The sequence below is a fragment of the Callionymus lyra genome, chromosome 6 (assembly GCF_982586985.1).
Source record: "Callionymus lyra chromosome 6, fCalLyr1.hap1.1, whole genome shotgun sequence".
Classification (NCBI taxonomy): Eukaryota; Metazoa; Chordata; class Actinopteri; order Syngnathiformes; family Callionymidae; genus Callionymus; species Callionymus lyra.
The window spans coordinates 24,622,219-24,638,267 of record NC_141823.1 but is presented as its reverse complement, the minus strand read 5'-3'; the positions used below and the strand labels follow the sequence as shown (position 1 = coordinate 24,638,267).

Genomic DNA, 16,049 nt, shown 5'->3' with positions numbered 1-16,049 from the left:
ACTGATGGTTCCTCGCACACGGTTCAGGACCAGAGGAGAGAAATCCTTCCAGACTGTTGCTGGTCGACGATCTTCCTCTCTCTTCGCGCTTGATGGATCTACTGACTCCTTCAAGAAACATCTTAAGATGTTTTTATTTGTTCAGGCTTTTCCTTGATTTTCCGGAACTCCTGTTGTGTTCTCAGTTTTATCTTGATCTTTAAAGTATATTCTTCTCTAATTTGGGTTTTATGACAATGTTATACAGAGCATTGTATTCAGCAATAAACAAAGACTTACGTGCAAAATGTGGACCGGAAAATCAGTATATGAGAGCAAAGTAGGGTGTGAACTCCTTCAAAGAAACTCTTTTTTAGTTACAGGGAAACAGTTACACCATCTGCAGCACACCCTGCTAGGCAAACATAAATTTAACGGAATTTCATTATTCCACTGATTCAGAGTTGTATTCTGTTTACGTCAGAGGCTGCTGCCGAAACACAGGGCTCTCTAAGATGCAGAGGCTGAAAGCTCTGTTTGTTGTCTTTAGCAATATCTGGGTGTTGACCTTCCATGAATGATGGATGTGTCTTTGTTTTGTTTGTTTATAAGGGCGCCACCTTTTAAAATACGGTGTAAGTTCACTTTAGACGTTCACTCACTAGTGCATTAAAATAAAAACTTCTACTGGTAGCAATGTTTTTTTCTTCTTCTTCTCCTCTTCCAATTGGAGATTCTTGAAGGTTTAATTAAGTCGTTTCAACAATGTAAAACAAAAAAAACATGGTGGCACATACTGTCCACGACAATGTGGGGCACAAATGACTCAAAGAGAATATAGTAACTTTCGTAAACATTTTAATTGTGTTTCACTGTGAGTTGTTGTCAAGACTAGAGCTTAACTGGTTGCAGACACTGTTAAACAAATGGAACCTTATATTCAATCTTTGGTTTATGACAAGGCAGATGCCATTTTTGAAGGAGGCACAGCCCCCCAACATCCGCAACAATGCATCATGAAACAAGTTCTTATTGAAAAGCAGCCAGAGATGAAATAGAAACAAATGCAGATCATTACACATTACAATCGTGGAATAAACGTCAGGCTCATTAAACAGAGTCCACAGAGGCTATCTGCACTGCAAAGCTTAGTGGAATATTTGACTTTTTCAAATAAACAAGTAAAACATCACAAAAGTGAATCTGTGTGCTCGAAAAGACAATTCCTTCACAGCAACAATGTATTGTGTGTGTTCCAATCTCTGACTCAGTCCAGCAGAGACTGTGACTACATGTAAAATTAATACCAACAATTAAGCCTAAAGGAAAAAGGACATATTCATTGGTCAAATGTAACAACATCTTAACAACCTTTTCGCTACAAACAAAGAAACACATTTTCTCAGCATTGACATGTTTTTACATTTTTTATTTTATTATTATTATTTTCCAGGTTCAGAAATAGTTTAATATGTTTACTGCATGGAATAGCCTTCTCTCAAGGCAAAAGAACAGCCAGGAAAGTTACTTCTTTATTAATGTAAATCTTACAAGACTGTGTTTTGAAAATATAGACTTTAATTAAATATATTTACCTATAACCTTTTTATACCTGTTTTATGTGCTGTATTGTAGTTAATATATATTTTTAATCTTAGGGGAGTTGTGGCTGCTTGTCTATCAAGAAAACAATTATCTTACTAAAATTAACACCAGAAATATATACGTTAAAGCACACGTAACATTGAAACACAAAATATATTACCATCCATCATACAATAAGATATTTTTTTTATAAATATTGCTGAAATGTAGGATCATGGGAATTGACTTCATCGCACACAATCACAGTATTTGTTTGAGATATCCTACTATAATAAGTATTAATAATAATAATAACATTATTTTATTGCTTGTCTTTCCCTTTTGAGGGATTTTCACATCAAATATAAAACACATTTCATGGTTTTCCAACAATAATTTCTCTTGTTATTGAAGAATGTTGCTGTGTGATTCCACCTCACTCCTTCCGTCTTCTTTTCTTCGTCTTGCTTTCACTGCAGTGTTAAGACGGGCACATTTATTTCTGTTGCTAAATACAGGCCATAATTGCATGATAGGCAGCTCACTCACCATCAGTGCACTGAATCTGTGGCTCCTCCCACTGCCCGTCTGCTTTACAGCGAATCACCGGTGGGTGGCGCTGTCTGAATCCTGGGTCGCACTGATAGCGGATAATGGAGTTGACAAAATATTCATCCCTTCTGATGCCAAACATGTGAGCGTTCTCAACCACCGGCGGGGGGCCACACGACACTGAAACAAGACCACAAGAAAAGTATTTTGGTGAAGTTAAGTCTTGTGTCCTGAGATGCTCATTTCTACACATGCGCCTTTTTTAAGTCTTATAAATATCTTCTGCCTCTTCTTACTCAGCTTCCTGGCTTTATGTCACAACTTCTGTCGCTAAAAGGTATGTCACAAAGTGATTTTTCTTGATCTTTACACTCTGGACCTAAGTATAACATCCCTCATGTATTTTACCTGGGCCTTTCTTGCAGGTAAAGGGTAAATGATAGTTGCAGGGGACATCATTCCATTGTCCATTTTCGTGCCATATCATGACCACACAGTCTTCCCCGGAGTTGAAGTAATTATCCGGCTGATTTGGTCTCCAGTTCTCGTATTGCTGAAAAATGAAAATAAAATCACAAACTTTTTTTATCTTATGAGAAGAAAAGACAAAACAAAATACAAGAAATTATGCGTTCACATTTAATAATTGTGTCTTCATGATGACAAACACATAAATGAAATATGTTTATTAGTAAATAGTTTGTTACATACAAATATATAAAATTATATTAATTGTCTGCTGTTCCATCAGCGTATTATGTATTAAATTAAAATATTTAATTTCTATTGACATACAGTATGATTGCTTGTATTTTGGGGATTTTTACTGTACAATCATTGTCTCTTTTTCCTCTTTATTATTTTAATCTTTTGGTTATTGGATTGAGGTTGAAACTTTATACATTAAACACTCACCCTTGGTGTTCCATCTGTCCAGCGGAAGTCATTCTCCACTGTCTTGTCATTCAGGCCAATCCACTGGTAGTCTTGGCCATTTGCTGCGGGAAGCACAAGTTCTATTAACTCTCGTACAGGAAAACTTGCCCCTACATGTATCTGTACTCACTGTTGACAAAGTGTTGCTCCTCTGGTGTGATGATGCTGACCAAATGTGATTTTAGGTCCCGACAACGCTGCTCAGCATCTAACCACGTCTCTCTGTCATAGAAGTGTAAGTAGCAGTTTCCCTGAAATTTAGTCCAACCCTCCTCACACTTCTGTTCATCTGTGGCCGGGCCAAGGAGGGAAGCAAAATGAATGAAGGACTTTTTCATGAGTTAGTGTACTAAACAACATATGTAATCAAGTTTACAAAAATCAGGTCAAGGTCAAGATCAAGGTATTGTAAAGATATTGTTTCAAACAACCTTTCATACCTCAGAATATGGTTTGGAACTCTCATAACTATCAAAGGGCTCAATATAATACAGTCTGAGTTGCAATTCAGTGATCAATCCCAGAAATAAAAAAGGTTTTAACTGTATCAACTCACAATTATGATGCTATGTATGGATCCCATGTTTGAACACCTCTTCTTAATAACCGTTGAGGTTGAGACTAACTCTAAAATAACTGTCATTTTAGAGTCTCAACCTGGGCTTGGAATGGATGAAATTATATTCAATGAAACCCTCAACCTTACCATGTTACAATAAAGTATCCTCTTCAAATGTTTCCAGAGATTAAATATGATGATGCTGTGACTACTTCAACTCTCAAGACCCAAGTTGTTTGTTTACTATGGATGTTTATATTTCACACAAAAAATGGGAGTTTGAAAGTTGTAATTTTACCAAAATTTATACTGTTAATATCCTGGTAACCATTCCTGCAAATGTTTTGCATTATTTGGGTTGATTTGAGGTTTAAATAACTGAGAGCAATATTGCATTTAGAAAATATACCAACCCACTATTGCCTTATAACTATTGACCTGTTCATTTGACCCCAAATTATTCGACAGAAGCATCCTTCGACCACACTGTGTGTGCTGTTTGCTCACATTTTCGATGCCATTCTTTATTTTACAGCTCAGAAAGGCTTTGAACTATCCGACAACCATGATACAGCATTTCACTTGACTTTCAACAAAGTCAGAGTGGCCTGGAATGCTTTCGCTCATTGTTGCAGTTCTGTGAAGCTCTAGTTAGTTTGCAGTAGCGGAAGCAAATGTCATACCAATTTCACAGTGTTCCCCTCCGTAGCTGGGCAGACATAAGCATTTGTAAGAGTCTGAAGTCTCCACACAGGTAGCTCCATTGGCACAAGGGTTGGAGTGACATACGTCTACTTCTGTAAAAAAGGGAGCGGGGTGATACTATCTTTTTAGTAGGTGTAAGTAGGTTATACTTGTAAAGCTGCTATGAGTGTTGGATGTTAGGAAGTGAAGTATATGTACTGTATATATATATGCATATATACACATACATAGACGGAGAAGATGAGAGAAGCAGAATGGACACCCTATAACAGCATGCAGGCAGATGTGCTGAGAGCAAGCATGACATTGAGCTGAAGACAAACATGACAAATCCACAAATGACAAACATTGCGCATTCAGAGACTTTGCAAGGCATCAAAGTCGAATAACAGTCAAGATGTAGACAACGTTACAGACATTCTGTAAATATACTTTCTAATCTTTTGACATACAATACATTCCAAACCTGAATTACAAGACATGCAAGTGTGACAAAACAAGAGATGTGAAAGCATCATGACACACTGTGTTAGATGTTTTTTAAAGTAGGAGAAGGCAAAGGTTCAATATAATACTTGGGGGTCGCACTTACCATGGCATACAGCAAACCCCTCCTCAATTGTACATAATGACATGCCACATGGATTTGGATGACATGGATCAATGTTTCCTGAAAACAGGACATTAACATTGTTGGGGGGGCATATGATTTTATATGTCATCAAGTGTTGAGTCAAAATCAAAGACAACTATTCAATTCTTACCTGCTGTAGATTCAAGCTTCAAATCACTCTCATAACTTGGTGTGGTCAGAGTGGCAGGGGCCATAATTCCTGCAGGAGCCAGCCTTGATCCAACAGTCATGTCGAGCTGGTTAGAAGTTTCAGCCGTGTCTGTCTCCTGTTCTGTTCCTGGATTAGTCACTATTTGTGCCTCCTCGCTTGGAGTTGGGTAGGGAAGCGGTGCTTGTGTTGAAACATCAGATGTAGCTCCAGAAGAATGACCTGATGTTGTCAAGGTTTTGCTCTCTGAACTGCTGCTGCCTTCCCCACTGTATTCAACCCCACCTTGACCCATCTCCATTGAGATTGTTTTCCCTGTAGAATCTACACTCATACTATGAGAGTCTAAGAATGTAACAGTGCCAGTGTATCCGCTTCTTGATGACTGAGATCCTGAGGTACTAAAGCCAGACATCCCAGATCCTGAACCAGACCCAAATGGCAATTCAGAACTTGTCGATCCAGACTCATGTGCACCGCTTCCCTGCCCAAAGTAGAGTATTGTGCCAGAGGCCTCTTGTTCTCTGGATAAAGTCTCTGCCATCACTGTGTAGTCTGATCCAGAAAAGGACACACCAGATGTGATGAGTCCTGAGCCACTTCCAGAGCCGCTGAAATCTCCATTGAGTAGTCCAGATCCACTAAGATCCCCAATGAGTATTCCAGATCCACTAAGATCCCCACTGAGTATTCCAGATCCACTAAGATCCCCACTGAGTATTCCAGATCCACTAAGATCCCCGCTGAGTATTCCAGATCCACTAAGATCCCCAATGAGCATTCCAGAACCACTAAGATCCCCACTGAGTATTCCAGAACCACTAAGATCCCCACTGATTATTCCAGAGGCACTTCCAGATCCACTGAATTCAAGTAGACCACCACCAAGTTCATGCTCTCTGTTGGTAACGGTAGTAGATGCATCAATTATTTCACCATCGATCAGATGGACCTGTGGACTCCCACTTCCTGAAAGAAATCCAGATTCCCCGCTTGCACTTCCTGAATATGAAAAGCCTGAGGGAAAACCACTGAATCCAGAAAATGCAAAGAAACCTGAAGACATGCCACTTTCACCAGAGGAAGATCCACTGTCAGCAGAACTGTGTTCAGATCCACTCCCGGACGCTGACGGGTCACCACTACCGGATCTTTCTCCAGAAAAAGGGAAAATAAGTATCTCAGTGCTTCCCTCTCCTGCCTCTTGTATTCCCCCAGAACCTGAGCCATCTCCTGATAAAAAGCCTTTATCACCTGATAACAAAATAGTTAACCCAGATCCCTCTCCACTGAGACCCGATCCAGACCCATCTGCAGAAGTGTCTCCTGAGCTGGTTTGTTCTCCTGAGCCAACACCTGAACCTCCCAGATCTCCAGAACCAGAATGGAACCCAGATCCAAGCATCTGTCCAGAGCCAGACATTTCTCCTGAACCAGACAGGTCTCCTGAGGCAGTTTTGTCTCCTGAGCCAAATTGATCTCCAGAACCATGCATGTCTCCAGAGCCAGACATGTCTCCTGAAACAGTTATTTCTCCAGAGCCAGACATGTCTCCTGAAACAGTTCCTTCTCCAGAGCCAGACATGTCTCCTGAAACAGTTCCTTCTCCAGAGCCAGACATGTCTCCTGAAACAGTTCCTTCTCCAGAGCCAGACTGATCTCCAGAACCATGTTTGTCTCCAGAGCCAGAAATGTCTCCTGAACCAGACAGGTCTCCTGAGGCAGTTTTGTCTCCGGAACCAAAAATATCTCCAGAACCCTGTTTCTCTCCAGATCCTGAACCAAATTCTTCAGAACCTGATCCTGACCCTGATAACTCGACATGGATGGGCAAGGTAATGTTGGGAGCCACTGAAAGAAATATTTTTTAGATACGTAAAAAGGAAATTGCGATCTTAGATTACACTAAAATGAAGAATTTCTTACCAGGCCTCAGCAAATTGGTGATGAGAGTCATGTTTTGGATGGCTTCTTGGATATCTGTAACGTCCAGTCCAGTTTCATTAGCAATAAGTTGGATGTCCACTGGAAGTTTAAATTGAAGACGATAATGGTTAATTAGTAATTGTTTTCTTTGTTTTTTTTAAATATTCTCATTCTGGAATTAGGACTAAGATTTACCTCTAAAACAATATGCATCATATCTGCTGTCAGTGGAAGGGAAGCCTGTCTGGTTACTGTGTGTGTACACAGTATGTACTCCTGGCGTTCCTCCACCACATTCGGTACGTGGATTATTTATAGGGTATCGGACACTGCGGTCGCTAAGCCAGCCGGCACGGCATTTGTCAAAGCCCTTTTTCCATGCCACATAGAGCTCACCCGTGGAGGCCAAGACAGAGTTCTGCTTACGACAACTAGATGCAGCCTCCTCGTAAGTAAAACCCTCTGCTGAGGTCAAATGGAAAACTTGACCTTTGCAAAAGATACAGAAGAAGGTTATCATTGATGACAATGTACACATATTGTTACAGCTTGTGTTTACTTACCTTTGATTCCATCTATGTAACAATATACATCATATCTTTCTTCTGCCGGTCTTAGTCCATAGGACCGAACTCCAGGTAGTTCCCCCAAGTCGCCGATGCATTTTTCTCGAGGTGAAACAATGGGGTACCTAATGAATCACACTTTTAAAATTTGGTCTTAAAATTAAGTTACCTAATTAAGTTATTTTTTTTGTAAAGTGCTTCTCTAGACGAGGGTCACAAAGCGCTTGAATAATCAAAAGCAAAACATGATTAAAAATACATACAAATTAAAAAACTCGAAAAGGCCAAGACAACACAGAGAGAAACACAGCAGCCCAAGAAAATAAAAAAGTGTTCTTAAAAACCTTATATCTACCTGACTGTTTGATCCAGAAGCCAACCAGCATCACACTGGTGATATCCAGCCTTGTAAGCTGCCTGCAGTTGAGCTGGAGTCGCCATGGAGGCCCCTACACTTTGACAGGCAATCTGAGCTTCCACAAAAGTGTACTCATACCGTCCTGACCATGAACGGTAATGGAAAACAACCCCTGTGTAAAAGACAAAAACGAATATTAACTTTAATGACGTGTATGTTAGCTTCCATTGCATAGTCACGCACCAGTAGCAGGTATCACAAAGCCCTTGTCGGGTCCTCCGAAGACAACAGGCGGGGCAGTTACTGGTTGTATCGTGTCTATTGCAATCTCAGTAACGTTGGGTAAGTGTGCGACTTCAGTTGTAGTTTCGGTGAAGGGGACATCTACAATAGTAGAACGTTGAGTTTCAACCTCTCCCACCGCTTCACTTTCTGTCGTTGTGCTCCGGAAGAAGACTTCTGGACGTTGTGTGATTGGAGTAACATCTATTATCCCACTTCCTTCATCAGGCATTCCGGAACCTTCTTCACCTTCAGGAAACACTGTATACGATAGACAAGAGGGATTATTAGTTAGGATGTTAACTATCATTTTACTTCTTTGTTTCACACTAAACTAATTGTTAAACTACGGTACCTTACCTTGATTAATATAATTTACATTTCTATCTTGTTACAATACCATATGGTATGTTTAAAAGTTCAAGGATAATACATGCCATTTAAGTATTTTTTCCTTTGTGTTTAATATTTTCAAAGTGAGATAGCTCTTACCTGAATAGCAAAAGGCATCGTAGCGGGACTCTGGGAATGGGTATCCTGTTTGGTTTGTATGTAGATAAACAGTCCGCACACCTATCAGACCTCCACCGCATTGTGGGCGACGAACATTGATAGGGTAACGTACACTTCCGTCGCCTAACCAGCCAGCGTTACAAACATCCATCCCGCCCTGCCAGGCCAGATACAGCTGACCTGTAGTTGCCAGTTGTGCCTGCTTACTAGCACATGCTGCCACAGCCTCTGAGAATGTGAACTTTTCTGCTGATGCCACCCAGAAGACTCTTCCTGTACAGTAGATAGAAAGAGTTCAGTTATCCTTCTCAAGGTTGTAGATCAACTTGGAAAAAACTGTGTACCTATCATTTTCTCAGCAAAGCAGTAGACATCATAAGTCTCGTTCAGGTCTCTTACACCATAAGTCCTGACACCTGGTAGCTCTTCTTTATCTCCATAGCACTGGACACGAGGATCGTGAATTGGATACCTTTGATCGAAATTGTCACATTAAGTCAAAGGAAGGCCAACGTATCTGTCTAAAGACGTATAGCATTATGTAATGAATAGTGCATGAAATAAATAAAAAAATTGGGTTTCAGCAAAAGAAAAAACATTTTGTCATCTCTGTTCCACAATCTTTTATAGCAAATGACATGCAAGGAATTTAGAAAAGAAAATAATAATAATAAGTACGTTTTTTTTTGCAAATATATATCTTTGACTGGTTCTATATTTTTGTTGTACTTTAATCAATGCCGTTCCAACATTTTTATTCAATACCATTAGCAGAAAAAATAATATGATTTCATTATTGTCATGAATACTCAAGTCAACGTAAGGATTGGTGTAGAAGATTTTCTTATAAAAATGTCACCTTTTGTATGAGTAGTTCTATATTTCAACATAAACTGACCTGACTGTCTGATCGGATAGCCAGCCGGCATCACATTGGTGGAAGCCGCCATCATAGGCTGCTTGTAATTGTTCTGGTGAAGCTATTACTGCACTGTTTTGTTGGCAAACCGCTTTTGCATCTTGAAAGGTCAATGTGTAGCGTCCAGTGATGGCTCTGTAATGGAATACGGTACCTGAGAAAGGGAAACAAATGTTTTACTGCAGAACCTGGTAATACATTCATATTCAATCTATTGGTCTACAAATTAATTTACTTGAACATAAATGTAAAGTATGTTGTAAAACGATGTTGCATGTTCTCACCAGAAACAACAACATGAAGGTCTCCATGGTTGTCCTCGATGCCGTGCTGAACCTCACAACGGTAAACTCCGGTGTCACTCGATCGCAGCTCGGTTATCTTAATGCTGGCGTCTGTTGGGGTTGTTGGGTAACCCAGCAATTGAACCCTGTCAAGGTAGTCCTCGCTAATTCGTACTTTTCCCTGCAGGGCTACAAGGATGGTTGTTCTTTTCTCTTTAGTAATGAGGCTCCATTTGATTCGGTGAGAAAGAGGAGCGATGAGGGGAGCTCCAGGGTCTGGGACTGTATAATCCTGTATAGAAGTGACAAAGATAAAACTTCATAATGTTATCGCAAATAAGGGAATACATTAATCTCAATATATGTGTTTAGTGTGGTTTGCGCACCTCAAAATAACATGGTATTTCCAGACTTTCCCCAAGAAGACGTTGTTGTGGGTTCACCAGAGGAATGCCTACACTAAGAACATCTTCTGGATCTGTGAAAATAAAATTACAAATTCCAAAAGAAAATACTTAGTTTAACGTTAAACAAGTAAAGTAATTATAGTGATGTTGGCTTCATCCTCACCCAGGTGCGAGCGCTCCTCATAAACATAGTCGAAGGTGGCTGTGATGACTTTCAGAAATAAAAATAGAGGGAGAGTCCACTTTATCATTGTAATCTAAAAGACAGAAGCAGAAACATGATGATATCTGCACGTGATTCAATTCAGAAACACATTTATAAGCCATAAAACATTTTGTTTTGATTTGATACAAAAGAAAATCTATTTGACCATCTTTTAAATGTGAGCAGCAAACAAAAATACTTCTTTCCAATCCTGTTGTCTTTGTGTTTTCCAAAGCTACCAACTGGGAGGATTGTTTTGCTGAGACAAAAGTGAAGCAGTATCTTGGATTGAAGGCCCGTTTAAAAACCTTCATAAGATGTTTAAGTAAGGCTATTATCTCTTACGACTTTGATATTGATATTTTCTCCATAGAAATGCTATATTACAACAGAAATATGTAATGTATATCTACACCAATCTCTGTCTTTTTAATCAAGAATAAATGTAGAAGTTCATAATGCTGCACTAAAAGAAGCTACTCAGAAACATTGATTTTATTTAAATCCTTACTGGAAGAATTCTTGTTTGTAGTCTGATTCCGCCTTGTTCATAAATAAAACATTCTTAACGACATCTTTATCTACCCCACAGAAATCTAGTAATTCAACTCTGGAGACATTATTATGACAACAGAAGCAGAAGACCATTAAGAAATAAAAAAATGTCCTTGAACAACCTCTTAAACTGTGTCTAAACAACAGTAATAGTGTCATTAGGAGCAAATGAAAGACACAACCCAACACATGTAACGTGACACATCATTTTGCAGCAGTTAATTTATTCTAATATTTGGTCATCAGAAGAAGAAAATCAGTTATTAAGTAAACTTTACTGATACACATTTTACTGATCACATTTTTTGAAAAGTCATGTTTTACTCATTTTAAATTAAACCACACAAAACCTGAACATTCTTGTGACTATTTTATTGAAGTATTTTATGAGTTAGTCTGACACTTTTTGTAACTGATACAATGATGCATTGTATCAGATTGCCCATAAACGGACCCGAACATGTTTTGTTTTTTTACCGTCTGAACTTGACCTTTTCTGAACTTTTTTTACATTGAAACTAAACCAACATTTGAAATTCAGCAGACAGAAAAGTGTTTTCTCTGCTCACACCGTTGGAAATGTGTTTCTAACTACTTGTAACTAAGAGGTGGCGTTGAACTTTAAGTGACAGTTCATTTGCTGAGTTTTGTGTTTGGGGTCCTGGTGGCTGATTCCACACTGCACTCATTCAGCTCCTGTGGTCAGGGCCACTCCCAGAGAGACCCGGCACCATAAGACCAGATCTGTTCCCACTGAAGCCCGTATTATGGGAGCTCTGACGACATCGGGCCTTATGTCAACAAAACTGTGTATATTCCAGGCTCTGTCCTTTCCATCACAACAGTGCTCACATTCACGCTGGAGATTTGAAAAAGTATGAGACATGATGGGAGGAACAGGCTGGAGCCAGAGGAGGACTTTGATCCTCACCTGTACATGTTTCCTCCCTCTTTACTTTCCCATATGATGAAAATACTTCACATAGTTTTACCTACTGGATAAACACTCATGCACACATGCCTTATTCTTGTCACTATTCCTTAGTGTTGATTGGATCACGTCCAACACATTTTTTTTTTTTTTACAATTTTCTACATGTCAACTAAATGTTTCAGGATTTATTCATCGAAAAGGGATCAATAAATTATATGTCTTTTTCTGATCTGATGTTTTTGCTTTTTCTTTTGTAAAAAGACATAGTCCCTTTAAGGTTTTATTGCTTTTCACCAAATACAAGTTGGATTTATTTAATTGCAACTTGCTTTTTATGAATTAAAAAGTAATGTTTTAAGGGGAAAAAGGGACAAAGAGTTGTTGGAAACAATCTACACTAAATGTCTATATAATTTGTATCTAAAATGTGCATCAATTTTGAAAATAAATAAGACAAAATGTCCTGTTTTTTCCAATTTTACAGTATAATCAAAATATTTCAAAGTAAATTAATAGGGGTGACCCATGAAAAATATATACATTTAATTTTTAATCCAATCCAAGAATTAAACCTAAGACAGCAACTTTTTTTTTATCAATGAATACAGTACATTACTGTTCTGCTATTGCTTTCCCTATTATTTAAGGTAAACAGAAGATAAATTCCTTTGTTTAAGTTACTATTCCCACATTTAAGCTTTTTGAAGCTGAAATATCTTTTTTATAAACCTTGTGACAACCACAAAAAGTAAAGTTAAAATACACAAACACAGAAAGCAAATGTTAGTTTCATTTCTAAAGAGATTAACAAACTTGAGCAGATAAATAATTGCCTCTTACCTGGAGCAGAAACCCAACTACACCTTTGTAAGTCTTCAGCCGAGTGTTTTGGCAGAAGGATGCTCTGGAGTTACAAGTCTGTGACTGAAACTCTTAATGAAGAAACGCTAGAGGTAGCAGGCTGCCGGATTCCTGGATGAAAAAAGAGAAGGGGTCCAGGGCTGGCTGTTTAACCACAGAGGGAAAGAAAAGTTGCTCTGAGTGAAGTGTGTGTAGCTTTTGATTTCAAAATAAAAGCACCCCGTTTCCCAGGTGTGTGGTTACATGCCTTTTTTTGTTTTGCTTGTTCTGTTTTTGTTTTTTTCCCACCTTATTTTGACGAAAAAATGTAAATGTAAATGAAAAGAAACACAGCTATATGTACTTATTTCTAATATGATCGGTTTTCAATAATATTTCTCTGCCCTGTATACTCATCCTATCATACCATTTAAATGTTAATTTATCCTGTGACATTTTGGAAGCGGCCAAAAACAAAGAATGTTCTCTCACACAGGTCTGAAAGGCTCTTAATGCTTCAGAACTCACTATCCCTCTTTCAATTGATATTTATTTCTTATTGATAACTTCACTCACTGTTGTGAGGCCAATTGAACAACATCTTTGTAAACAGTGTTCAGATGTCTAAATGGTGTGAAGCCTGCTATTCGACTCTGTTTGGGCCTCTCTGGAATTAGGTCTGAATGGTGTAGAGTGACTGAACTACCTGGACTGAGCTTCAAAGAGCAGTGGAGAGACTGTCTGGCCATGTTTGTGCCTGAATCTGCAACCTCCACAATTTTTAGCTTTTTCCACTTCCAGAATATTTGCACATCAATTTACAGACTGGGTGTGTGTGTGAGAGTCCCAAGAATTATGTAATCTAAATACGACACAGAGAAAGCAAATAAAACCGAGAGAATAAATAGTATCCGTGAGTAAATATTGCATGTAAATGCCTTATGTTGTCTAAGACCTTGTCATTAAAAATAAATAGCTGCTCCTTTTTTTATCTGCGTGTGTTTTGAGAACATTCTGGAGAAATTAGCTTGCTATTATACTTTTATTTTAAAAAACATTATAATCCTGGCACGTTTAGTTTGATTATAGCCCTATTATATTATAAATAATATCTATTATTTGTATTGTAGAAAATATAAAACAATCTCTGTCTTTTCCATCAAAGATTAATTTAGAAGCTTAAGAAGATATTTGTTACTCGGGTAAGTGAACAGGAGATGTGTTTTTATGCGAATACATATAAATGTTTTCAAGTGTCTACAGATACATAGATTCAAGTACAAGTTAATCAGACTTGACTCAGAAAGGCAATTTTATATTCTGTAGATGTTTCTATAAAACTGATCAGACAACAAAATTTAAATCTAAGTAACAGGAAATTTTGAATAGAATTCTTCACTGAAATAAGAATTTGTCTTGATTATTGTAACAATTTAAAAGGTTCATAACTCGGCATACATGTAAACACCCAAGAGAGAACGTTGACCGCTTCATGACTCATACAAGTGCACTGCAGTTGAAACACGTGCCATCACCCTCTGAAAGAAGTCTTACAAATGTTTTATTTGCCTTTAAATGACACGGTCACACAGGACGTGTTCTGAACGTTAAAATAACTTCATGCCACTGTAGCCCCTTGATAGGGGGAGTTTCCTCATGATTCCCTTTTAGAATGTTGACGTTTTTTTCCCCTGCTAAAACCCAGGGTGTTATTTTTGGCTTAATAACCTTTAAATTGATGTTTACAATAGGCAAAGTAGTTTTTTGAGTTCATTTATATATTTTAATTTTAATTTACATTTAATAAGAAATATATTCTATCTTGGCGAAAAGTAAAATCTTACAATTATGAAACATGACAAAAACATTTCTAAAACTCCCTCATCTCTCCACTTCACACTATAATATTGGAATATGCTCTAAACACACGTAACTTTAAACCAAACTGAACCTTTTAATATTTGATCATAAGTTTCCTTTGAAACACTCTTTGACTGGCTTCTCTTCTGACATGTTCAGCCTCCACAAGGATTTCCTCCTGATGACTAAGTCACTAAAATAACTGGAGTAATTTAACCCAGAAGTGCCAAATTGATATCTTAACAGGAATATCATTTTGACCTTAGCTCTAGTAGAAGAACTCACATTTCCCTGAAAACTCTGCATTGGCTGCCAGATTCTTTCAGAATCCATTTTAAAATTCTGGTTCTTACTTTTAGAGCTATTCATGGTCAGACTCCTCCTTACATCACTGATTTTTCCATCATTTTCTGGGACTCCTGTGTTTGTTTTAATGTTTCTCGGCCTTTTAAAGTATATATTTTAACTGTTTGTTGTTTTTGATTGTTAAAGCGCTTTGTGACCCTAGTCTAGAAAGGTGCTTTACAAATAACTATTACTAATTTACTTACTTTCTTAAGCTTTTATGAGAAAATCTGCCATATTAAGATTAATATCAAATAGTGTGGGATTATGTTTTGAGCCACATATTATTACACAGAGGACTGAATGCGGCCTACTGGCCTGAAGTTTGACATCTCTTCTCTGACCACAAACATTTGGCCAAAATCATGGATAGGGGGCGCTAAAGTAACATGCTTAGTTCATCGTAATATATCATTAGTGTGTACAACGTATGAGTAAAATGCCTTTGAAATAAAGGGATGTGCCATGTCAGTTCTACTTTAGAATGTTGTATACAGATGTATACAGAGAAATAAAGAAGTGCTGTAGTATATTTTCAAATATTCACTTGCTAATGGATACTTCTCTTGCGAAATGCAAATTTAAACCCACCAGTTCCTGTGGGGACCCAGAGGCAGTAGATACCCAGGACAAGCTTAGCCCAGAGTCCAGAGGGATAAGTGGATCTGGGTTCATAATAAGCTTCCTTGTCCTTGTCCGACCTCTCAGTGGGGTGTTACTCACTCTGGCAAATGGGAGACATATGAGGGTGGTGGGCAGTTTTGGGTCTCAGTACAGAGAGGCTTTGTGGTGCGGACCAAAGGCAGTAATGTTCAATGCTATGCTACGGACGTGTTTAAAAAATCCTGGCTTAAAAGAATCACTTGACTGGTTTTGGCTTCTTGTGATACTTTGCAACTTCATCTGTATATTTCAATGCCATGCAGTGTTCATATACTTCTTGTTCTGGTGTACAAGT

At 38.2% G+C, this 16,049-nt stretch overlaps 1 protein-coding gene across 2 annotated transcripts; it reads right to left on the bottom strand.

Moving 5' to 3' along the window:
* Positions 1–1,393: 1,393 nt before the first annotated feature.
* On the bottom strand, positions 1,394–13,122 carry LOC148077689 (aggrecan core protein-like). Of its 2 annotated transcripts, XM_087794375.1 has the most exons (20): positions 12,887–13,122; positions 10,516–10,609; positions 10,332–10,423; positions 9,946–10,237; positions 9,641–9,815; positions 9,087–9,214; positions 8,722–9,015; positions 8,191–8,490; positions 7,945–8,119; positions 7,587–7,714; positions 7,219–7,512; positions 7,024–7,122; positions 5,080–6,948; positions 4,908–4,985; positions 4,294–4,407; positions 3,182–3,340; positions 3,031–3,113; positions 2,524–2,668; positions 2,113–2,295; positions 1,394–2,036 (listed from the first exon to the last, which is right to left on the bottom strand). In XM_087794375.1, the coding sequence occupies exons 2-20, from the start codon at positions 10,601–10,603 to the stop codon at positions 1,969–1,971; spliced, it is 4,764 nt and encodes a 1,587-aa protein (XP_087650501.1). In that variant the 5' UTR covers positions 10,604–10,609; positions 12,887–13,122; the 3' UTR covers positions 1,394–1,968. The 2 variants fall into 2 exon arrangements, with proteins under 2 accessions (XP_087650501.1, XP_087650502.1); XM_087794376.1 differs by lacking the exon at positions 4,294–4,407.
* Positions 13,123–16,049: the final 2,927 nt, after the last annotated feature.